The sequence below is a fragment of the Lathamus discolor genome, chromosome 5 (genome assembly GCF_037157495.1).
Source record: "Lathamus discolor isolate bLatDis1 chromosome 5, bLatDis1.hap1, whole genome shotgun sequence".
NCBI classification, from domain to species: Eukaryota; Metazoa; Chordata; class Aves; order Psittaciformes; family Psittacidae; genus Lathamus; species Lathamus discolor.
The window spans coordinates 120,098,574-120,122,890 of NC_088888.1; the positions used below are offsets into that span (position 1 = coordinate 120,098,574).

At 41.8% G+C, this 24,317-nt stretch overlaps 1 protein-coding gene across 6 annotated transcripts in view; it reads right to left on the reverse strand.

Annotated features, from left to right (window-relative positions):
* Positions 1-24,317, reverse strand: part of PLCB1 (phospholipase C beta 1) — a 249,505-nt gene that overhangs the window by 47,160 nt on the left and 178,028 nt on the right. For all 6 annotated transcript variants that reach the window (XM_065682353.1, XM_065682352.1, XM_065682354.1 and 3 more), the window contains exons 24-29: positions 23,920-24,139; positions 20,550-20,730; positions 18,063-18,139; positions 17,884-17,973; positions 15,563-15,620; positions 14,647-14,733 (exon numbers count right to left, since the gene is read on the reverse strand). In XM_065682353.1, the coding sequence (XP_065538425.1) occupies positions 14,647-14,733; positions 15,563-15,620; positions 17,884-17,973; positions 18,063-18,139; positions 20,550-20,730; positions 23,920-24,139 (713 nt within the window). The remainder of the gene's footprint in view (positions 1-14,646; positions 14,734-15,562; positions 15,621-17,883; positions 17,974-18,062; positions 18,140-20,549; positions 20,731-23,919; positions 24,140-24,317) is intronic.

Here is a 24,317-nt window from a genome sequence, read left to right on the forward strand (position 1 = left end):
AATTACTGAAGGGTCTCAATTAGCCTGTAAACGTACTTACACAGTTACGATGGCTACAGAGCAAGTCCAGTATACCTTGTCTGCATGAGCAAACAATGACTATCAGAACGCAGCAGAGAAAAACTGAATGTTGAAACATGTTTCAGGACTGTAACTATCAGCATAATAATGTCAAACTGTGAAACTATCGTTATTAACGTGAACTTTGTTACAAGAACTTCTCAGTGAAAGAGCTTTGCCTATCTCCCATACCAGATGTGGCAGGTAGGGAGGTCAAGGCATCCAGATAACCCCAGGAATCGGGAATGCCAGATCAGTAAACATGAAAGAAACTTAAAAATACCATTTCCAATTAGAGAAATGGGAAAGTGACTGGAAGAAAGAGAACATTTGTTTTCAAGCCATCAGACTAGGCCTTCACAATAAACAGGAGTGGAAAGATAAACACATGAGAAGCTTGTGTCAGGCAATGTGGTTTATGTAGCTCTAGAGGTACAGATTCCATTAGAAGCGAGAGGCTGTGCATTAATTGGGAAGTCATGCACATAATAAATGCATGATGACATTTTGATGCTTTTGATGTCTTCTCCCCTGCCAATCCATCTCTCCAGTTTGCATTCTGCCATTACTGACAATGTGTTAATCTTTGGGGTGAGAACATAAATACATTTCAGCTCTTTCCATATGAGAGCACTCAGAAATGGGTACTTGTTTAAGCACTGCAAAGACTCTCTCCTTGGAGTGAACAGTCACTGCAGTTCACCGAGACTGCTGAAAAGAGCATTTATGTAGCAGCTAATTCTCAGTGAAACCCTCTTTTCATGACTTTCTCCTATATTTACACCCTAATTTGCATTTATATACCCTTTGTTATCAAAACACCTCATAATCTCAAATGTGCTTAACCTAACAAATCCCTAATACAATTTAGGAGCATTAGGGAAGTTTTATAGAGATAAGCAGGGATGATGGTAATTTATGTTGCCTAACTTGGGCGCTGGAGCTAGGCAGTTAGTATTCCGTTTTCTACAGAGTGAAAGGAAGGAGATGGGTCCTCTGAATCCCTAATCAGCTACTTCCCTGGATGTGTTCAAGCACAAGCTGCTGCCTAAGCTGTGGAAAGCAAGCACTGATGTTCCATGCTGTGTGTTGCCTTCTCCTGGGTTCATCAGCCAGATCAGCGTGGTACACTTTTAACTCCCATCACCTCATTGCCCGAGGTCCTTCTCCTCATGCTGTTTTGCTGCATATGCTGCCAAGGAAGGCTCCCACTGGGTGGAGAAAATTCCTTCCCCATTCGCTGTCTTTCCAGAAGGGAACCAGAATATTAAACAGTCAATTTTACAGGACAGGAAAAACCAACAGGGGTTGGATCAGACTGTAATTAACAGAAAGGTGATCATGCCAGCTTTAAAATCACTAATATAATTTTATTATACTGACTTTGACACCCTGCAAGGCTGTGAGTAACTGTGATTTAACAGATGCATCCAAAATGTATATATCAAACTAATCTCCACCAACACAGCATATGTATGTTCTTAATTTATCCACTGAGCATGCATGCATATGCATACATAATCCAATATTTACTATGAGATCTACACAAACACACACAGAATCATCAATATAAACAAACGGAGTATATGCACTCCACATAAAATGCTCTTTTAATTTCCCTTTGACTAAAATCTCTACCAGCCAGGCAGGGGTTAGTGAGGTTACAGGCAACAGCTTGACTCAGAAGCAAAGCTTCATTTATTAACCTTCAGAAGATGCAGGGTGCAGACAATCTCATCTTCCCTGTAGCAGACCACGAATCATTGTCTCAGATCACAAACCATGGGCCCATTCGGTACCTCAGAACAGCAGGGCTGGCACACAGGCTGCCTCAACCAAAGCATCACTTGGGAAGGATTTACGTAGGTTTAAATTATACATAGGCTACCAACAGTTATGGTAATGCCTCCTTGTACCCAGGGCTTTGAAAATGTGAATCTCAGTGCATCTGGCTATTAAATGCATTGTAAAGTATTATTGTTGTATTCTGCTATAGGGTATCTGTACATTACTACATGTGTTTTGCTTGTTCTATGATACGTGTCTGCAGAGCTTTTTTTGCAAGAAAAGGAAGCATGGAATATCACTACATCACAGAAATCAGCTTTCCTGGTTTTAGCTCATCTTCACTGAGGGCTGTTTCTGTTGCCAAGCAAGGCTTAGTAGGTTGCCTTGATTTATAACTCAAGGCGGTTTGTTTCAGTAAAACCAACGTATAATTGCTTCTCAGCAGTCACCTTTGCTTTAAGAAGGAGTGAAAGGAATCAAAGGAAATGTAGGATATTATTGGAAACTCTGAAGAATGAATGGGACTGTGTGAACAGCTGATCAGGTCCCAGAGAGGAAGAAAACCCCAAACATAAAGGGAAGGATTTTGATGTAAAAATGTTTAGATTTATTCATGCTGAAAATATAAGCTAAAAAGTTTCCATCTTGCATTCCAAGAAATTAGAATCATAGAACAATTAGGGTTGGAAAGGACCTTAAGATCATCTAGTTCCAGCCCCCCAAACCCCCTAACCTCAAAACTTGGTGCCTGTTTGCCCTTTCAAACAAAAGCACAGCAACAGGGATGGTATGCAGGCTGTTCACAGGGAAATCCATGCTTAAGCCTTTAATCAATACTTCTGTGTTCAGGATATGCAGATTATGCTCTGCCTAACAAGATTCAATCCCCTTCTGTGCGCTGGGAAAATAGCCCAACCACTCTGGCATGGCGCAATTTGGATTAGATAGCTCAGTGTCTCCGGATCTAGTACTGTTCCTATACAGTTGGAGTATTTCAGGACCCAAAGAAGAAGAGTGAGGGAAATGATACAGGCATGGATGTAAATTAAGCACTTCCCTCTGCATCACATGATGCTATTTTGCAAATTCAACTTCTGGATGCATTCAACCTCCATTCTGGAAGGAAGAACACAAGAGGGATGTGGATCCGCTTGAGCGAGTCCAGAGGAGGTCCATGAAGATGTTGTGAGGATTGGAGCAGCTCTGCTCTGGAGACAGGCTGAGAGAGCTGGGCTGGTTCAGCCTGGAGAAGAGAAGGCTCCTTAACGGGAGACCTTAGAGCAGCTCCAGTGCCTAAAGGGGCTGACAAGAAACCTGGAGAAGGGCTTTGGACAAGGGCCTGCAGCGACAGGACAAGGGGAATGGCTTTAAACCTATTTAAATTTAAGGGATTTTTAGATTAGACATTAGGAAGTTCTTCCCTGTGAGGGTGCTGAGGCACTGGCACAGGGTGCCCAGAGAAGCTGTGGCTGCCCCATCCCTGGCAGTGCTCAAGGCCAGGTTGGAAGGGGTTTGGAGCAACCTGCTCTAGTGGAAGGTGTCCCTGTCTTCATTGGAACTACCCAGTCTTTAAGGACCCTTCAAACCCAAGCCATTCCATGATTCTGTAAATACTTTATTTACCAGAAAATCTATTTCCACACAGTGCTGGGCTGCACAGCCAAACAAAACACACCTCTACTTTAGCCTCCCCTTCTAGGAAATACATTTGTAGTTAACTGATAGTTTCCTCTGCATCTGCTCCAGCATTGGAAATGTCAAACAGTATGTGCACAACTTGACTGATTGGGTTGAACGCAACAGAGAACCCAGAACAATTGACAAATTACTGGTCATTTCTCTTATTAGTTTGACATGCACAGCTCAGTGAGCTCAGTGCTGCCCAGCTCCCTGCCATCAGTCCTGTGCTGCTCATGCCCCCTGCACGCTGCACTTCTGCAGCCGTCTCCTCGCACAAACCCGCCACTAATCTGCACGTCAGGGACAGCAATTATCACAATTGCTAAGCAACCCACATCTAATCCTCCATCAGTCCTTGGCCTCCAGCTCCAAACTAAGACTATAATTGCCCGTTTCCTCATCATGTGATTGTAACTATACCAGTGGAACATCATCAGTCGGATCTCAAGTAGTAGCACAATAAGGTGCAGCAGCGTATGGGTTGCATCAAATGTACTGTTTGCACACTGTTGCATAAACTTGGAATCATTAAACTCCTTGGCAGAATAAAGCTCACTGGGTTTTCAGCTCACAGATGTCCAAGCAGAGAATCAAGATTGGCACCTGGATAGATCCCATTCCATCATATTTTTTACTGTGTTGGACTGTATATAAAATGACAATTGTAATAACTGAGAATGATCCAAGAATGTAGACTTCATTTCCCAGTAAAGACCCTTTCATCTGTATTTCTTGTTTTCTCCCTGAAGTCTTCACTAGTTCTCAATCTTGGGTGGGATGGTTTAGTGTGAGGTGTCCCTGTCCATGGCAGGGGGGTTGGAACTGGATGATCTTGAGGTCCTTTCCAACCCTAACTATTCTATGATTCTACGATCTTGAATTTAAACTCTTTAGGCTCACTGTTACACTGATTTTATCCTAGCTCAGGTTGGTTTGTTTCTGTCTTCCTTCACTTTAAATATGACTCTTCCTATTACACCTATTTTGGGGTGTTTATGAAAGACTATTATTTCATGCATCTCTGGAACTTGCATGTATCTTACATCTAATGGAAGACTTTGGAACATATTCCACTGTCGTGGTTTAAACCAATCCACACAGGTCGTCCACTCACACCCCCCCCCCCCCCGACCCTCCCCACTCCCGGAGGGATGGGGAGGAGAATCCGGAGAATGTAACTCCCACGGGTTGAGATAAGAACAGCCCAGTAACTAAGGTATAACACAAATCACTACTGCTGCCACCAATGATAATATTGATAAGAGAAAATAACAAGAGAATACGATACCACTGCCGAGCGAGTTCGACCCCCCTGAAGAGAGAGAGCCTACCCTTCCGGGTAACTCCCAGTTACCTCTCCGGGCATGATGTGCTGAGGTATGGAATACCTCTTTGGCTAGCTTGGGTCAGGTGTCCTGTCTCTGCTTCCTCCCGGCCTCCCTCGTCCCCAGCAGAGCATGAGACTCACAGAGTCCTTGGCCAGAATAAACATTACTTAGCAACAATTAAAAACAATCGGTGTTATCAGCTCTCTGCCCAGGCTGGAAGTCAAAACAGAGCTTGCACCAGTTACTAAGAAGGAGCAAAACGGCTCCTGGTAAACCCAGGACATCCACATACACAGTCAAGCTCACAGACATGCAGACCACGTCACGTCAGCTCTTGAACATCTCTTCCCTTCAGGCTTCCTCTTCAAACACATCTTTTAATCTTAAGGAAACACTATTCCTACAAGTACTTTGAGATACTCCTTGCAATTTAATACCAAGGAAGAGGGAGGACGGAGTATAAGAAGTACAAGTAAAGTCTATGGAAAGAGTATTATAAAGAAATGACATACTGTGAAAAGACCCTCAAAGGAAGACAGAAAAGGACAAGGAGAGCAGCTAAAATTGAGGAAGTGGGAAAGTGGAGAAATAGAAGGAAAAAAGGGCTGAGAAAACACCTCCTGTCATTAGTAGTACAGTATGGTTTTGTATGCCTGATAACCATATTCTCTTCAGTGAATTTCTTCATTTCTGTAAACCAGAGGCCAACCTGGAGAGCTGCAAAGTGCACAGAATGAACCAAGGCTGAGATTCCCTGAACCATACTTTGCGGGTTTGAAAAGGCAAACTTTCTGTCAGCCTAACATCACAACTCTTATTTTATTTTCATTTTATTAGGGGCGGAAAAATAACTGAAATTTGGGAACTGTCACCACCCTCATGATACTTGCCTACAAATGATCTCTGGACTTACTTGGAGAAGTCAGTGTTACAACACTTTAAAACTCTGCCTTGACCATCCTTAAACCGGGCTCTGTATCTAACCACGTCTGGATTAGGCTTCCCCTTCCTCGACACATCCACTTATTCCACACAAAGCTTACAAACCATTAGGACTCCACAGAAGAGCTCACTTACAGTTACACAGCTGTAGGTTATGTACTTAGTCACAGTCTTTTGGCAAGAACCTCCTGAACAAGGTCTGAGTAACAGGAACCTTCCTAGGTCACTGTAGTCAAACCTACATAGTACCTACATCCACTACTGCTGCATTACACCACTACTGCTAGAAAGTGCTGATTTGTTGGAAATGACTCACAGGAGAAACGTAAGGAAAAGTAATCTTTCCAGGGAACGTCTCTCCCAGGTTTCTTTCACTGACTAGGGAGGGCAGCCAGACCCTTGAAAGCTGCACCCACATAGCACGGGCAGTATGTGCTGACAAGCAGCTGAGATGCTGGTTTCCGTGTCACCACGGATGGGAGCGCAGCCTCTCTCCCTTCTGGTTGTGCAGGGCTCTCTTCCCTTACCATGCTAAGCGCTCTTAAACTGCTGGGAAAGCTACTGCATCTAAACCCAACATTTTCTTGTTGCAATAACATTTGTTGTTTCTGAAACCAGTTCCTCCACACCAGAATTAGGGTTTTCTTCATGGCTATGAATATACTTTTTTAATCCAGGGATAATTCTGAAACTCTCACCTTACTACTGTTGTTATTTCCGTTACCCTTTATGGGGGTACGTTTATTGTCCTGAAGTATCTCACTGTAAAGAAGATAACCTCAGCACCCACTTGTCATACGTGTGCTAGTGAAAGCAACCTATATCTTTAGCGTATGCTGCAGTATGCCCTACTACCTCATTTACTGAAAAGCAGAATTACTTTCATTAGCAGCTGTGCTTGGCTAACTGATGCTGCACAAAGACTTAAGCACTGCCTTAACAAATGACTTGCATAAACAAAGCTCTTCAACTACAGTCTTAGCAGGACCAGTGACATTAAGGAATGTATTTTTTCCTCGTTTCATGCATTTAAAACCATCCCTCTAATGAGCTCACATACCAAGCATTAATATTTCTTTTAATGTTTTTTCCATTAGCTGTGTCAAACTGAATCTCTCGTCATTTGTCATGTGGCACTGAAGGTCTGATAATTAAGAACTATGCTGCTGCTGTTGCTCAATGATGAATGTAGTTGCATAAGAGCATGTGGTTCTGCCTTTGCGGTGTTTCTGGTTCAATCTGACTCTGACTTAGAGTGATGAACATGGGTACAAGATGCTACATATGCATTATATTTGGAGTGCCTGTGTGCACCTACCATGCACTTCATGCTTACTCTCTGTGCATAATTTAGCTTGCGTTTTATAATGTGTTTTTACAGAGTACTACACTATCTCATGAAAAGATGAAGGAGGGCAACAGCTCCTTGGTGCCCTGTTGCTCACTTACATTTAGCATGCGAAGCACTCATCTTTGCAGAATCGCAATTACTTTCCTAGCAGGGATTTCTCTCATCAGGTTTCAATACTGCATAGGCTAAGCTAAACATCCTGACACAACATTTGCAGTCCCTGGCTTCTCAAACTGTTTCACACCACTTCTGGTTGGTTTTTTTCTGCACAGATACCAAACAGTGTTAACACATCAGTTAGTCTGGTGCTCTTTTGTCTCCTAGGGAGTCGCTATCTGCAGCTTGCTCACCAACTGTCCAAGCTTTGGGAGATCTTTGCTGCAGAAAGCAGTAACTGCTGGACTCCAGTGACTGCAGGCTCCTGAGTGACAGCTGGCATTTGCTTTAACCTTAACAGATGTGCTCTACAGCTGAGGAGAGAATGGGATAGTGCAGATGAAAATGCTTTGAGAGGTTATGGAGGACAAGGGGTCTTTTAATGTTACACTATTCACTCCAGGTGAATGAAGGAGCATCTTCTGCTACTTCTGAGCTCTGCTTTGGATTTCGTCTTTCTTCCATGTACCAGGAAGGCGATTTAAATAACTAACCACTGTGGGCCGAGCCATGAGCAATGTGCTTCTCTGAGAGGGGAACAAAAGGAACAGATTCTCTGGTGCAAATCAGGAAAACAGCAGGGAAGGTTCTGTTTTTTTCCATGAAGAATTCTCAAATTCATGCCTTTTTCTTTCCTTAATGAATTTTCTGCCAACCCTTTTGCCCACAGCTGGTAACTGGATTCTGAAACCACTTTTCTTTAACCCCGAACCCTCATAGCTCTTATTTATTAGTGTGTCGTCCAGGAAAATTTCACTGACCTTCACAAATCCAACCTGTCTGCACCACGACCTCCATTACGGACCATACTCCTGCCTTCACTAGTGTCAGTTTAAATCACCAGGGACTCTGTTAACTTCATAATGTCCTGTTTGATTTACACTAGTGCAAAGCTGAAAAATAGTTTGACCTTTCAAATAATTTACTCTCAATTTTTTCACAGCTCAAACCCAAGATTTTCTGTGATTCCCAGTAAAATTCCAGTAAATGTGACCAAAACATCCCCCTCTATCAATAAACTCCAATCTAAATTAAATTGATCTTATTTTCTCCCATCCCATTCATTAAGATATTTCTTTGTGTTCACATTCTCCCTATAAGGGGTTCGTGACACTCTTATTTAAAGTGATGTCAGAATTCATTATAAGAAATGTATAAAGCATTTTGCATATTCACATGGGAAATCTGATGCTGCTGATTTGGAAGTCAGTGTTCCCAAGAACACTGGAAGACGTTTAAGTAGCACAATAAACATCACCTCAAATTGTTAGATGTGTCTTTTGTGACCTGAGACCCATTTCTCTCTCACTGCTATATTTATTCTGCTGGAAAAAAATAAACAATGATTAAAAATGTGGATTTGTAAAGAAAAAAAATGTAAACCAGGAAGCAAGGTCTCCATCAAAAATAATCCCCTGAGCATCCTGTTATTTGAACTGATGTGTTTTGATCTCAGGCCTAGTGATGAGCCAGTCACTTCACAGAACTTAAGGGAGTTTTACGGGTATAAAACTGGCATAGGATAAAGGTCAGCCTGTTTCCTTTGAATGAGAGAAGTGAGATTATTTACTGCTCAATTTACAGGCTGCAAGTGCATTCTGCACTGTTTATCCATTGGGAGAAAGAGAAGAGACAAGCCTCGTCTCCCCACGGAATACCTGGGAGCTGGGGACTGCTTAGCAATTGCACTCATAAAACACTTAAAGAAACATCAGGGCTTAATCTACTCAAAGTTCATTAGATAATTAGGCTGATTGTCACTGAGAGGTGCTGAGCAGAGTGCCAAGATCCTCAAATGAACAGTCCATGCAAACTGCATCCTTCAATGCCAGCTCTGGTCCAGAAGTGGGAAGAAGCCAAATCAAGTCACAGCGAGATCTGGAAATCTCAGTTTAGAATTATTGTGTTTTTTTAAATATTCCTGTTAAATATTTCTGTTCATTGAGGCTAAGAAAATTCTATTCATTTCTCCACGCTATTGCCCATTTAATGAGGTAAAGAAGCATTTTATTATTCCCCTCTGATGAATATACAAGCACCAAAACCCAAAGCTGAACAGTGAAGCAAACAGTAAATTATTTCAGCCCTCTTAACTCTCTGCTTTTTTGGCACACAGTGCCATAAGTAATCTCAGCTTAGCAGCCACAGATTCAGAAGAGGTTTCTTTTTCAACTTTGCAAGTGTTTGCATTAGATGACAAAAGAGTTAATTTTTACCTAAACAGGGAGAAAACAAAACAAGAACTTCTCAAATATTACACTATCAACTCATTTGTTTCATGCCTTTTTGCAATGAATCTGAATATTACTGTAGGAAGGCAACTTTCCCCCATTCAATCCCAATCCATTCAATGCAAAGTCCCATGAAAGTCAGTAAACTGAAATAACCTTTTCTTCCAAACTCTTTCCCCAGAATTCTTGAAGAGTTGCCTGTGGTTGAACTGGAATGCATTTGGAAGGGTTTGAATTAAGTGCAGTTAGCCCAAAAGGCAGCTTGGCTTCCGACAGGGGTGTAAAAGATAAAAAACCCCAAGGATTGTGGTGGACAGTGCATTGTTACTGTGAATTATACCGTGGGCTGAAAGGACACTGGAATAGTCATCAAAGTCCCAAGAGCTGCTCTCTCCAGATGAGCTAATAGAGCGGCTCTGAGCTCTGAGGTTAACTGAAATAAGATCTCAAAGTGCTGTGAAATACATTTGCTGTACTTGACCTCTTTCTGAAGTTAGGGCGGTGATACTGCTGACCCTGCTGTCAGTAGCAGCTCCACTTAACTCACTGACATCATCTCATGAAGATGACCACGAAGTTTCACATAAAGCACATATGACAAGTTGTAACCTTTGCAAAGATCAATGGGTTTTGGATATTCTAAGGAATCAGAAAGCATCGATCTGAAATCTATGAAATCATTCACTGGGTTTTCAAATATCCCCCTTTAAGTAACACCCAGAAGGAAGGAGTCATTGTGCAGCGCTGTTCCATCAATTGGCTTACATGGTATGTGACTGTAAAAGCAGCCAGCCCTGAGAAGAAAGAACTTGGAGGCCCCTCCCAGCCCTGTGTAACAGAAAATGACACTGGAGCTAAGAGGCTTACTGCTATAGAGGATCAACACCTTGTCAATTTACTGTAGTGACAGGACAAGGGGTAATGGGTTAAAACTGAAACAGGAGAAGTTTAAATTGGATATAAGGAGGAAATTCTTTCCTGTTAGGGTGGCAAGACACCGGAATCGGTTGCCCAGGGAGGCTGTGAGTGCTCCATCCCTGGTGGTGTTCAAGGCCAGGTTGGATGAAGCCTTGGGTGGGATGGTTTAGTGTGAGGTGTCCCTGCCCATGGCAGGGGGGCTGGAACTGGATGATCTTGAGGTCCTTTCCATCCCTAACTATTCTATGATTCTATAATTTGTTCTATAACTTGACTATGTAGCATTTTATGTCCCCTTAAGTTTTTCAGGTACAGTGCTAATGTTAATTATTGATTGGATGTAGAAGTGTTGACTCCCACTGGGTGCAATTAATAACACATGTCAAACTGGGAGATAATAAATGTACGTTCTTTGAAAGCGAGTTAGCATGCATCAGATGCTTGGATTTTCCATTATCAAGGACTGATTTATCATCTTTAAAAATTGTTTTCATTGTATTTTCTGAAGAGAAAAAGGAATTTTATGCCTTAGAACTGTATTCTCTTCATTCGTTTGAAAGAACACAGAGGCGCAGCTCTTAGAAGAAAGTTTGCACAGCTTATGGTGCCTCTGTAGATCTGCTGGGCCTTTTCCCATAGGTGCCTGAACAGCACCATTTTCCACATCTCTACAGGAGCCCACACCATCTGTCAGAACTGGCTAAGCTGTGGCGGTGAACAGTAGAGTACGTGTGAGCAGAAACATGAACATGGGCTTTAACATGAGGAACCACATGAGTTACATCTTCCTTGACAGAATATGGTCCACTGAAGCCAAAAGATTCAGGTTAACTGGGTTGGCAGCAGGAGCTGACTGCAGGAGCGCAGGCGTCTCAGCTATGATACTGAGATTTCAGTGTAACTCTGACCCATGAGCATGAATAACAAAAGTCTCATTGATTTCAATTAGAGGAGGCTTGGGTCTATTTACTGTAACTGAGTCGATTCTCAGAAAAATAATTAATTCCTTGTCATGTCTCATGTGTATTGATTTTTGTAATTACAATGAAATTGGAGGCAAGGGAGGGGAGGAGGAAATGCACTTGATTTATGTTTAATTCGATGCACAAGCTGACAAGGACAGAGAAATTGAGATGCAATGACCAGGATCATCCTCGGTGTACTCCTCTGTGCTTAGATAAGTGCCAGACACCTGTTGTGGTGGAGAATCTGAAACCACACACTACTCTAACATACAGAATTCATCACGGTGGTGCAAAGAGCTGTCTTTCTACAGCAGCCTCCCTAGCACGCAGAATAGATGCCCAAGGGGAAGAAGATAAGGACTGGACAAGCTTAATGTGTATCAATGACTAAGAGGAGGAGACAAAGAATTAGAATGGGGGAGAAAAAAACATACAAGCTGTTGCTGATAATAAAGCTGCAAGTAGATACTGTAAGGAAAAAAAAGAGGAGTGAGAGAAAAGAAAATAGGTATGGCCTGGCTTGGTAATGATGCTGTTGGGAAAAAGATAGCAGCAGGAGAGCATTTGAGTTTTGTTTCCACTGTGCTTTCACTAAAATGGCAAGCTAGACATGTTTTGACCTAGAGTCAGTTGGTATTTGACTTGTTAGTTAGGTGATCATCGTGGGAGTGGCTGCCCTGTTTCCATACACACACAGAGTTAATGATACCGCTCAATTTCTCATTTCTACAGCATTAGAGATCAGTTTGTCGTAAAGATATCCTCATTACTTACACAGATACAGTATGACCTTTTGGGTTCATCAAAGCCAGTGCCTACACTGACTTCAGCAGGACCACAAGAAGCTGAAGAACTATTTCCATCCTTTTGCCTAAAAGTATCAATTCAGGAAGTCTCCAAGTGTTATATGAGAAAAAAAACTTTTCCATATGCAACAGCCCTGCAAATGGAAGATGCAAGAATCCAACATCCAAACACTAGACATTATAGATACGAGGGAGAGGCAGAGTTTAAGGTTTTAAATCAATCCTGAGTTAAATACTTTCATCTAAGCACAAGACATTTTAAACAACAAGCAAGCCCTCTGCCTCCACTGCAGGGAACTGATTTGCATCCAGTTTGTGCAGCTTCTAAAAGCTGTCATCTAAAATGTCAGCACTCTGAGGCAAGTTTTCTTCTGGTGACCCACACACACCACAACAGTGGAAAATGCAAACTCAGACTTCAATAACTAAGTAAGCCTCAGTGGTGTGGCAGCCTGTTGGCAGCACTTTGTGACACGATATTCTTCCTGGCTAGGACAGAGCTCTGTGCTCAAAGTCATAATGCAACAAACTGTGAGTCACTAATAATACATAACTCAATGACAGTGATGGATGACGGCAAATCTGTCTCCAATGGAACTATTGGTAAAAACACTAAAAATTCTTTCCCTCTTAATATATTAAACTCTTTGTTTAGGGCTTGAGTTGCTACTGCCAGAAAACCCTTTTAACACAGCTAGCATCAATTTTAGTGCGCATTTGAATACTGAAGCATGAGAGATCAGCCTAGAAATGCTGCTGTTTGCAGAAAATCCATTGCTGGTTCTCAGCTGGGGAATAATTTGATCTATTTTATATCATATGCCCTGTCACTGAAGAAGCAAATACGGATATGAAAAATGAACATGAGGCAAAACATAAAAAGAGACTTCATAAAATGAGTAATTATGTTTTCCCTAAATCCTCTCATGCCAGCAAGAGGCAAATACCATCATAAATTCAGCAAAGTCTGCCCATTTCAGTATGTGGGAAAGGAACACGGGGCAGCCAGGCCCTGTGAGGCACATTGCTGCAGAGGGTTTTCTCAGGAGAAATGGAGAGTGCTGACTGAGGAGCACAGATTGCTGCAGCGCTTTAACTGATGGCCAGATGCAGGGGAAGACAAGGGATCTGGAGCAGCTCTGTTCCATGACCTAACACTTGGCATGGGGACAGCTGATGGAGGAGTCTAAGCTACCAGTCCAGCATAATCTTTCAAATGCACCCAAATCCTTAGTGACAAATGTTCAGTGCTTTATGCTAAGAAAACCAAGATAAGAAGAGAGGACACGACACAAGGAAGTAACCAAGTGCCCAAGGATTTGTGAAAACCCACTCCAGGAAGTGCTAGCAGATTATGTGAACATTTAAATTCCAGTCTTTTTAGTTCACATGCCCGAGAAACTCACGAACCTACAGCACCAAATACAAACCATAATATGATATATAGTCTTTACACCCATGACATTAACAAGTTCCAGCTTATTTATAAACAGGACTTAAAAAGGATAAGTAGAAAATCAGAATCACTAACACTTCTTATTCTGCCAGAGCTATTCAAACCTTACCCTAGTTTATTCTCTGGGTATTTCACAGAAATGACACGACAACACCGATTAGCTCACACCCAGTGCTAGATTTCAAGCTGTACTACAAGCACAGAAACATTTGGACTGTGGACACAGACAAGAAATGAAAAGTGAAGCCTAGAACACACACTGGAACAAGTGCAGAAAAAAGAAACCAGACAGGACACAATGGGCTGTGAAGAATCATACTTGGATATGAACTCTGCTGAAAAGAAGTCTCCCTCTGTGCAGAACTCTGATTATACAGTTACCAAGGTGCTCCTACAGGAAAATCAAGTACAAGTGGAGGACTCTGAACCTTCTCCACTGAATTCAATGGCAGATCAAAAACGGTACGTCAGAATACTGCATGCAGATGCAGTGCACAACATCAAACAGAGGAAATCCAGCAAGCAGTGTAGAATATTAAGCACTAGTATCATGAAAATGCTCATTGTTTTCCACAGAAATACATCCTCATCAATTATCACAAATAGCTGCGGCAAGCATGCTAAAAAGATATCTCTTTTTCTTTTCAATGTAAACTGTGTTTTGGTTTCGTACTGCTGAAGCACAATGAAGGGCACACTCTGCTGGTCAGAAGCACCATTTACACCGAAAGCTTTGCAACCGTATGAGTACTAAAAACCAAACCCCACTGTATGACATCTGGACTTGAAGTGGTGCTCCGTACTAGACTGCTCCATGACTTTTTTCCATCCTGAATATTAGACAGTGGCTATGATGCTGTGAATGGACTTTCTCATGCTTAAACATCGGCCTACCTGCTGTGAGAACACTTTCTTTCCTGAAGGACATATTTTAGCAGTACAACTTATGTTCAAAAACTCTTTACCTTAGGCTTTTCATCCAGTATTTGCTGACGGATCTCCTTGTGTTTTTCTACAAGTTTCTCCTGTCTTTTACTCTGAGCATCTTCTAGCTGTAAGAAAGCAGAAAGTCTTTCAGAGACTGCACTTTCCCACATCCTCACTTTCCCACCTCTTCCCCAACAAGTACTTCATTCTATCATCAAAACCAAATAATTCTTATATCAAATTACACACCATTGTCACAAGCAACTGTGGGCACAACTGTGCTAATGGTTGCGTGTGGACAATGTATCTCAGGTGTCACACGTGGGATTTAGAATCAGAAATGTCTCAAGGGCTTACTGTAGACTTTCAATGCTACTAAAAGCATAATGCATTTTAAAACTCCTAATATTTTGCTTTAGTTTTTATTGTAGAAGCTGTGTGAGATGGACCCTCTTCCCAGAAGAAGAGGATTTGCATCCTAGAGTCCTCAATGAACATGCTGATAGATTTGGGGCCCCATTTAACAAACACACGTCTGACTCCAGCAGGAATTAGGGATAGTTTATTTGCTAATTGCTTAGGTTGCTTCCTGACTCAAGGCCTCTGTGAGCAAAAATGGGCCAACTTTTGAACTGAACTCTCTCTGTACTGAAATATAGACAAAGTTCAATAGTGGCATATGTTTCATAGCGATTTCACACATCAGAACACCGCAGGGCACACATTCAGCCAGTGTAAACCACCTACGGCTTCAGGGAAGCTAACACCTTTAATGAGGTTCTTTGACTTGTATTTACTCATAGAGCTCACAGAATGCTTTTTGCATTTCAGTAACTGTACGAATGTCATTATTCTTTATACCGAAGCTTAGAATCTGCAGTTTAAGATGACCTAAAATATGAAAGCTGGTATTTCAAATCCCAAAATGAAAAATAGACATATGGCCTCACGTACCCGTTTTATGTACTGCACCACCTCCTGGATATAGGATCGAATCATTTCAGTCTTCTCCCTGGGGAGAAGCAATCAAGTTATTGTCAAGAAGATCACACCAGTATACTTTAATCCCCCACAACTCCTCAGAAAATAAGTAAGGCTATGCTTTGTGCTTTGAATATAGGGATCTGCTTACTTAACTTTTATCCACTTTCTGAATGTGCCCTTTGTAACAGTCTGCATCCTTATTGCATGAAGCGTCCTTATTGCATGAAGGGCTCAGATTCCCCGTGACCACAACAACCCCCCTGTTCTTTTACAAGAAGCTATTCCCATATGGCACTGCCACGTCTTCAAAGTGATGGTGGTGTTCCTTAAGGCCCAAACATCTCAGTGTGTGCTGTCATCAGTAGCTGCACACTGCCACATCGTGGCACATTATATAGTACAGAAATAGTCTCAGTGAGCAGAGTCTGCTGGTGACATCTCAGAGACAATGCAAAGTTCCTCCAAAGAGCCCGGCAGACTTGAACTCAGTGCCCACCTTTGCTATGTAAAGTACTTACTCCAAGTTCAGCTTTATGCAGTTTAATTGTCTCTGTAAGATAGTTATTAGGTGACCACTGGTCAAAGGCTGAAGATGAGATCCCCCAAAGGGATAAAGGCACACATAAAATAACAATCTGTGAATACCTGAGTCAACCAGATTCAGGACAGAACTCTCAAACCTCATTGCCTAACTCATGAACAGTGGATTGCTCTTCAGGTGGCATTAAAATCTGATGGGCTTAGGTAGCTACACAGTGAGAAAAATGAAGGAAGAACAATTAATGCAATGTCTTATCTCTGTGTAATATTTCTTTCCTAAGTATATGCAAAAGCTCCAAACAACCAGCATGTGGGTGACTCAAACAGGATTCACCAGAAGGTCTTGCTACTCTCTGCTCTACTGCGAGAGTGAGGACAAACTATGTCACTGGGCAGAGGAAGCTGAGTTTCCCATGTAGTTCCCACCTCACCCAAGGGCTCTTGGAAAAGCCTGGCAAAGGAAAGCCCTTGTGAAAAATGAGAACAAAATAAAAGGAAAATAAAGCGTTTCTTCATGGCTGTTTCTGAGCCCTTCTCACCAGCGTCTCGTGAACCTGTCGGCAAGTAATTTCCTACTGCAATTGATTTTTACTGCTATAACATTTTGGTAATGACTAACTACCTTTTTCCAATATGACTTCCATGCCCTCTGGCCAGCTCTAACCAGATTAAGTGCTTCTCCCTCTGTTTTCATAATCAGCTATTCTCCCTTTGTTATCTTTTTTCCTAGGATGCTTCTAAAAATTCTACAATATTGATTCTTAAACTATCTGTTGCAGTTCGTTGTGTGCATGTGAGCTTCTTTTAGTGTTACCAAATACATACATTCTATGTTGAGAGGGTCCAGAACCTGTATAAACCCTTTTACCTGCAGAAAACCAAACACAGTTGTGTCTTTGTTACTTACAAAACTCAGAAATTCCAGATTTTTCTGCTTTTCCTCCTGTATTTTAAACTGTCCTTAAATGGTACTAAAGTAAAGGCTGGTAACAAGAATATCCCAGCAAACAGTGCAGCATTAAAATGCTCCATTTTCTTTTTGAGCTGCTTGCCAAAGCAATGAAGGAGGACAAACAAACCTAGATCCTGTGCCCTTGGGAAGAATACAATCAACTTGCACAACTACAGTTTGTATTTTCTGGTGGTGCATGACTGAAATGAATACTCCTGTCCCTGTTCACAGGAACTGCACCCTCAGAGCTCAGCTCTTCTCTCTCTCACACCCAAAGTGACTGCACACTGAGTAACGCTGTCACTGGAGGAGAATCACAGCATCCGAGGGGAATTTATCACCAAAGAAGAGCAAACCTTCCAGTGCGTTGCTGCTGTTTCTTTTGTTGAGCAGCTTAACTGAGTTCAGAAGAAAAGATAACTCACAAATACAAACCTAAGTTAAAGTGAAATCAAACCCTGCAGGAACTGAAGCCACTAAGTCTATTTGTACTCAGAGGAGCAGCGTCTGGATTAACAGCATCCAAGTGAATCACTCGGTCATGCCACTCACAGGCATGTCCCCACAGCACTCACCAGCACCTTTGTGGCCCCCCCAGACCCTCAATGCTCACAGAACAGGAGATTACATTAGTCCCAGGAAATTCAATTAGCATCAGCACAAGCAAGGGCTCCACTGCTCTGGGCAGGTATTACACCTGCCTTGTACTTCAGGACTGAGACCTTTCTTTGATTTTCCAGCTGTGAGAAATCTTGCCTCCTCGTAACATACAAGGGTATGGAGCTAGGGATAGACTTACTCTTCCATTTGATTTTTGTCCTTGGACTTTGCTTCTGTGATCTTCTCCTGCCTCTTCTTATCCATTTTTTTCTTCAATTCTTTCTTTTCTCTGAAGCATAAAAAATAAGTAAGTTCAAACTGCATCTAAACAAAACCCACAGGGAGTAGTAATCAATTATAAGGGGAATAGCACCTTACTTTTCACATGTTTCTTTCAGTTTCTTTAGCTGGCTGTTCTGACACTCCTCTGCTACATCTGTCAACTTCTGAATAAGCTAAAAAAAGAAAAGCCCAAAAAACAAAAAGATGTATTTTCAGCTAAACATCAGGCATGCATCAAAGTTTCTTCAAAAGTCCGCAGCAGACATGAAAGTGTTACAGTGCTCCCTGAGTAATTACAATTGCTCAAAAGCCAGTACACATTCTTATCAGTGTAAATGCTTTCTTAACTTGTGGAGTTCAGCCTGACTTGTGTGTGCCCAACTTACACAGAAAATGCTATTTCTCTGGACACTGAGGTGATGCAGTTTCAGGATATTAGAATCATAGAATCACAGAAAGGTTTAGGTTGGAAAGGACCTTAAAATCATTTAGTTCCAACCCCCCTGCCATGGTCAGGGACACCTCATACTAAACCATGTCACCCAAGGCTCTGCCCAACCTGGCCTTGAACACTGCCAGGGATGGAGAATTCACCACTTCTTCGGGCAACCCATTCCAGTGGCTCAGCACCCTCACAGTAAAGGACTTCTTCCTTATACCTAACCTGAGCTTCCTCTGTTTTAAGTTTGAACACATTCCCCCTTGTCCTATCGCTACAGTCCCTCATGAAGAGCCCCTCTCCAGCATCCTTGTAGTCCCCCCTCAGATATTATAAGGCTAAAACCAAATATATTTTGCAGCTTTTACCTCTACTAGGAATTAGGATGCCTGTGTAATTCATACATGGCCACAAACTGAATGTATGCAATATAAATTACAAACTGAATTCCTGTGTCACTGAGTATTCAAGGTTCTCTGCGAGTGCTGAAAACATTCCTCTTGCATTGAGCATTATTACATGGAACAGCTTGGATATCAGGGTGGTCAGGTGGATATTGAAAACTCATGAGAGCTGAAAAAGTTAAGCATAGAGAAACATAGCCTATAGTTTGAGCACAGAATTGTGAATTCAATAGAATTCGAGTCACTGGTTTGAAATCTGCTGGGTCCAGGCCCGTTCATGCTGAAACCACTAATAAAAAGAGGGTTCTCATGGTGGTGATGCTGATGGAGAGGAGACATTGACAGGGCTTGTGTGCTAGTTCAATGAGTGGTGAATGAAAGTTGGAAATAGGGCCAATTTGATTCGATCACCCCCTCTAATTTAAGTCTGATTCTGTAAAAAAATCCTCTCGGGATGAGGATCCAGAGAACGTTATACTAATGCCTAGCGAGTCTGATCCAGCTTTTCAGCCCTTAGATAAAAGAAGAAAGATACCAACAATAGGCTCTCCTCTAAAAGAAATACATCACAAAGAATTTCTCAGCTGTAAGGCAGATTTTAATTGGAATATTAACTCTTGCACAGCTCAAAGGGAAAACTGTCTGAACGTTCTGTGCCAAAAATGCATTTATCCTGACACTACCGAACTGGAAATGTAACTCTGCTTTGACAAATGCCATTTCCCATTCTGAAATGAGAAATGAGTTAGCTTCGAATGGAAGCTCGAATATGTGGGTCAAAAAAGGCTCATTTTTATAATGATTAAAACCTCTGAGATGCAGACAAACTTTTACCTGAATGTGAACATACAACTGGTGACAGACAGGGCACCACTTGGGAACTGCAGCCCTGTGCTGTGATCCACAGGAGTGACTTTGTGAAAAGGCCTTGCTGAGAGAGATCTACTTGTATCACTCCTCTGACCTGCTCTGTTTGGATGGCAGGGCACAGCAGACAAATCAATTCACCCAACACATAATAAGGCAAAACATCATATAATAGGAAAAGAAACTGTGAGAGGATTGCCCGGACTTGAGGAACAGTTTGCACTCCTGTAACACCCTTTAAAAATGTTCTTTTCTGCCTGAGAACGTCCAGCAGCATCAGCTATCATCTGCCCAAGCTCCTCCTTTTCAGCTCAGAGAGCCTAATATCCTGCTGTAGTTGTCAGCCAAACTCCAGCTGTAAAAACAAACTGGCTTGGACTGATGAACACAAAATATTTCTTCACTATATACAGATTATATCCTGCATCCCCTTAAAGCCTTCATCTGCAACAGGAACACTGCTTGGCACAACTCTGTGCTCTGGGGGCATGTTTGAATCTATTTTCATGGTATTTCAACCTATTTTCCTGCCTCCTTGAGTGTTTTCTGTTTAAAAAAGTGGCAGAACAAAACGGGAACGCCATCCAAAAGCTGCAGTAAACTGAGACTTAGGTAACTAGAGGTAAGGACCCTGTATTAGCAGCAGTAATAATCCTGTTGCCTTCCTGCCTTCCATCCAAACCCTTCCAAGTTGTTACAAGTGTTAGTGACAAAGTGACACAACAAGCCCTTGAACTTGCAGCAGACCACAGGGAAATCAAGCTCTGAGATGGACTCCCAGTAAGAGGAAGCCCCACTTAATTATATTGTCATGCTGCTTTCATTACTCGCCCTGAGACCACTAAAGCAAAGCAGACAACATAACAAATGTACCAGCTTAATGTGCTCTCGTTTCTGGTACTTCTCACTGTAATATTGCTCCTGTCGGAGATTCAGCAGCTGCTGTTGTTGCTTCTCCTTCAGCTCAACTAGCTTCTGGGTCATTTCGGAGTCGAGTGCAGCTAATTCCTGTTCAATAGTTGAAGAACTGTGGTCTGGGCTGCCCGTTTCAGATCTGCAAAGACAAACAGATGCAGACAAGGTCTAAATCACCATATCCCGTATCTTCGAGGCAGCTGGTTATATATAGTCCCATAAGTTTCTGAGCACCACCTACAGGGCCAGAAGCTGATTTTAGCTCTTGTAAGTCCAATAATGTAACCTTTAAGGAAAAAAACTGCATTAAGAGTTTATTCATGGGATGGCTGTTGCTTTTAGACCTCATTTTACCAACCCATCATGGTGGTGTGAGCCAGAGTATAAATGAGCTATAAATGAAACTGCCAAGATTTCCCATAAACAGATGCCCATCAACTTGTTTATCCACTTCTAGACATGTAACTCCAAAGCTGCACAGTCCTCAGCAGAGATGGTGGATGCTAAGTACTGTGAAAACAGTCATCCTTGCATGCGCTTAGCAATAGATTTGTGAGTGTAGCTTTATATCCGCATTTATAAAACATCCCTTTCATCCCTTTCTTTAGTAAATTCTCCCCCCTTCAGGAAATGCCATGCATAGCACACAGAGAGGAAAGTGCTCTATGGGCTGCCGAGTGTAGGAGGGAATTTAACACCCCAGTGGGGAGTAAACTTCAGAAAGGAAGCACGAGGAGCAAAGGAAAAATATAATGGGGAAGCGAAAAATCAACACGGAGGGACAGTCTGGGTTGGTTTTTGTTTTCGATTTATTCTGTCTTAAGAGAGAAGGAAGGAGAGAAGTGATTGGGAAAGGAGACATGATGACACCAAACTGCTCAAGGGAAAAATAAGCAGCAAAAGCAGCCTCACTCTCAGGCCAGCACTAAACCAAACCCAAGAAAAATATGGGCAAAAACCCCTTCACAGGCTGTGTCCCTGCTCCGCTGCTGCGTTTACTGCTGTGCTCAGGTGTTAAAGCAGTTGCCTGGGAAACCTCAGAACAGTGCCCGAGACAGCTCAAACAGCAAAACCTTGAACAGTGAGAAAAATGAGTTTGCTACTCAGATACATGCACAGCTCACAATGCAGAGAACTCGCTACACCGCTGCCTCTCTCCTGTCTCCTGGGTTCAAGTTTGCTGCTGCTGCCAACTCCAGTTACTTCAACTGAAATAATGCGAGGCTGCTTTCAGCCACTGGAGGAAACAAACCCCAAGGTAGCCTCTTCTTATTTCTTCTATTTTGGTTGTATTTGAATATTCCACTAAGAGGTTAAGTGGTGTCAGTGGGATAGGTGAGGATAATTTAACTACAGGCTGCGTTAACGAATATTAATGTCAGCATATATGCATTACATTATACATTTTAAAGCTGACATTTCTCTTGTATCTTTGGGAAGAAGAAATAAGGCCTATTTCTAAATGCAGGTTAAAATAGTAAAACTGCCTTTTAAGGGACACAATCATTAAAGAGACTGCAGAACACCACCAGTAAAACCCTTGTGCACGTGCATAAACAAAATACCTCAATGGCTTTACTGCATCTGGACCCAGTTTTAGGCAAGGGCATGGAACACGGATTGCATCTGACCACAGACAGTACTTTTTTGTGGCAATCTGAGAGAGGGGCTCCTGATGAAATAGTGTTTTACTCTTTGCAGTTAAAGCAGATAGCTCCAGACATAACTGAAAATGATAAAAATGGCATTTTTCCTTGGGATGCAGTATTCCATCAGAAGTCTGCTGATTGAGCCAATATGTACTTGCAAGTTTGAAAATCCCTACAAATATAGTCCTTGCCTTTTTAAAATTCAACCTCAGATTTTCAAACTTGCAGATTTCTCTGTATCTGCACATAAAACTTCACATCTCTGAAATCACTGTGACAGCTCCGTGTAATAGACTGCAGGCATTTATGGCATGACACTGATTCATTGTCAGATTTCTGTTACAAAAAAAAAACCCAACTAAAATCTTTTCTCCTTAAAGATGAGTTGCTTTATTTATTCAGCTCGATTTTCTGCTTCCATTTGAATAGAATATGCGAAAAGAAAGAAGCACGACATTGCTTTGTCTGCCACTGTCACGCACACTGATGATGGATAAAATATCACTGTGTGTGCAGTTGACATCCAGCCATTAAGGGAGTTTGTTGAACTCAAGTGTAGAACCCAAAAGCCTGAAAACTGGCAACAGTTAAGGCCAGCTGAACATAGGTATATTGAGTGTTAAGCTCTTATTAAACTCAATGACATTCTGTCATTAAGCAAGCATAAATGAATAAGCTCCTTCCTAGGGACAAGTTACGGCCTGAATCCCAGTCACTGACATTTAGAAGTATACAATTAACAAAGCTGGCAGCCACAGCATGCTTGCAGCTTTTATCTCTGATGAACTCCTACCAAAAAGTATCAGATAATTTTATTTAATGTTCATTCAATGTCCTCATATTTAAGAACTGCAGCCATATACATTTTGTGTAAAAGTTAAAGGAATTTTGTGCTTATCTATGTAAAAAATAAGTTATGTTAAAATGAGAATGCTGCACTAATGGCAGAAATAAAAGTTCAGTTCCAACAGTATCAGACACTGCAATGTCTGACATACACATGTGTATATGTTTTGCCATATACACAAGAATTGCTCTTTATTAATATATAGAGCCTTGCCATATGAACAAGACAATAACTGTGGAAAGATTATCAAGTCATAAAAGTCTTTGCATTTCAAACTGACAATGAATACACAAACTGAATACAACTCTCCTTCCTTATTATTACCTCAACAAGTGATATAAAAATCATACCAGCACACATAGAGAGAGAGGGAAATGTAAGACTTCAAGATAGACATAGCACAGAAGGAACGTGCATGCAGAGGCAAAGCCAAGCAATCATTAAGAGATCCCCAAGTGGTCTGATCAATGATATGTGACTAAGCTCACTACCTAACCAGTGACTGCTGTTGGCAGCATAGCTGAGTTACCCACCCATACCAGTGGTCTAGGGCAAGTCCCAAATAAATATTGGATGCCCTCATTTACAGGGAAAGACGTGTGTAACATGGTGAACAACTTATCTGGCTTCCAGCAGGAGAGCAGCACGTCATGGAGAGTGCTGTTCCTGATGATGTCCACATGAAAGGCTCTGACTTCATTTTACGTGGGAATCTTGCTGCTATTGACTTTTTTCTGTGCTTTAATGTCACCTCCATATTAATTGTCTACTAAAAAGAAGACTTGAGTGAAGATCTCCTCTACCAAGAACAGACACGCTATGTCCAACATACCTTTTCTTACTGTCTCTTTTTGCTGTCTTTTCTAGAACTGATCTCCGTCGCAGGTAGTCATTTTGGATTTCATTGTACTTTGCAGTGTGCTCTTTGATAAGGTCGGTGGTTTTCTTGTGATGCCTCTTTACAAGGTCCTTCATTTCCTTGTAGTGCTTCTTCTGAAGCTTAACAAAAGACTTCTGTTGTTTCAGCTCCTCAATGGTCTGTGCTTCCACTTCTACAACGATAATAACAAAAGCCACTTCAACTTTCTAATAAAGGATGATTTCAACCAGAGAACCCAGGAACTCCCATTAGCAGGGATGAAACAAAGCATGCTGCTTTACTGCAGGTAAGTGAAATGTGCTAGCTTAAACTGAGTAGACTTATCTGGAAACAAGCTAACCAGACTAATA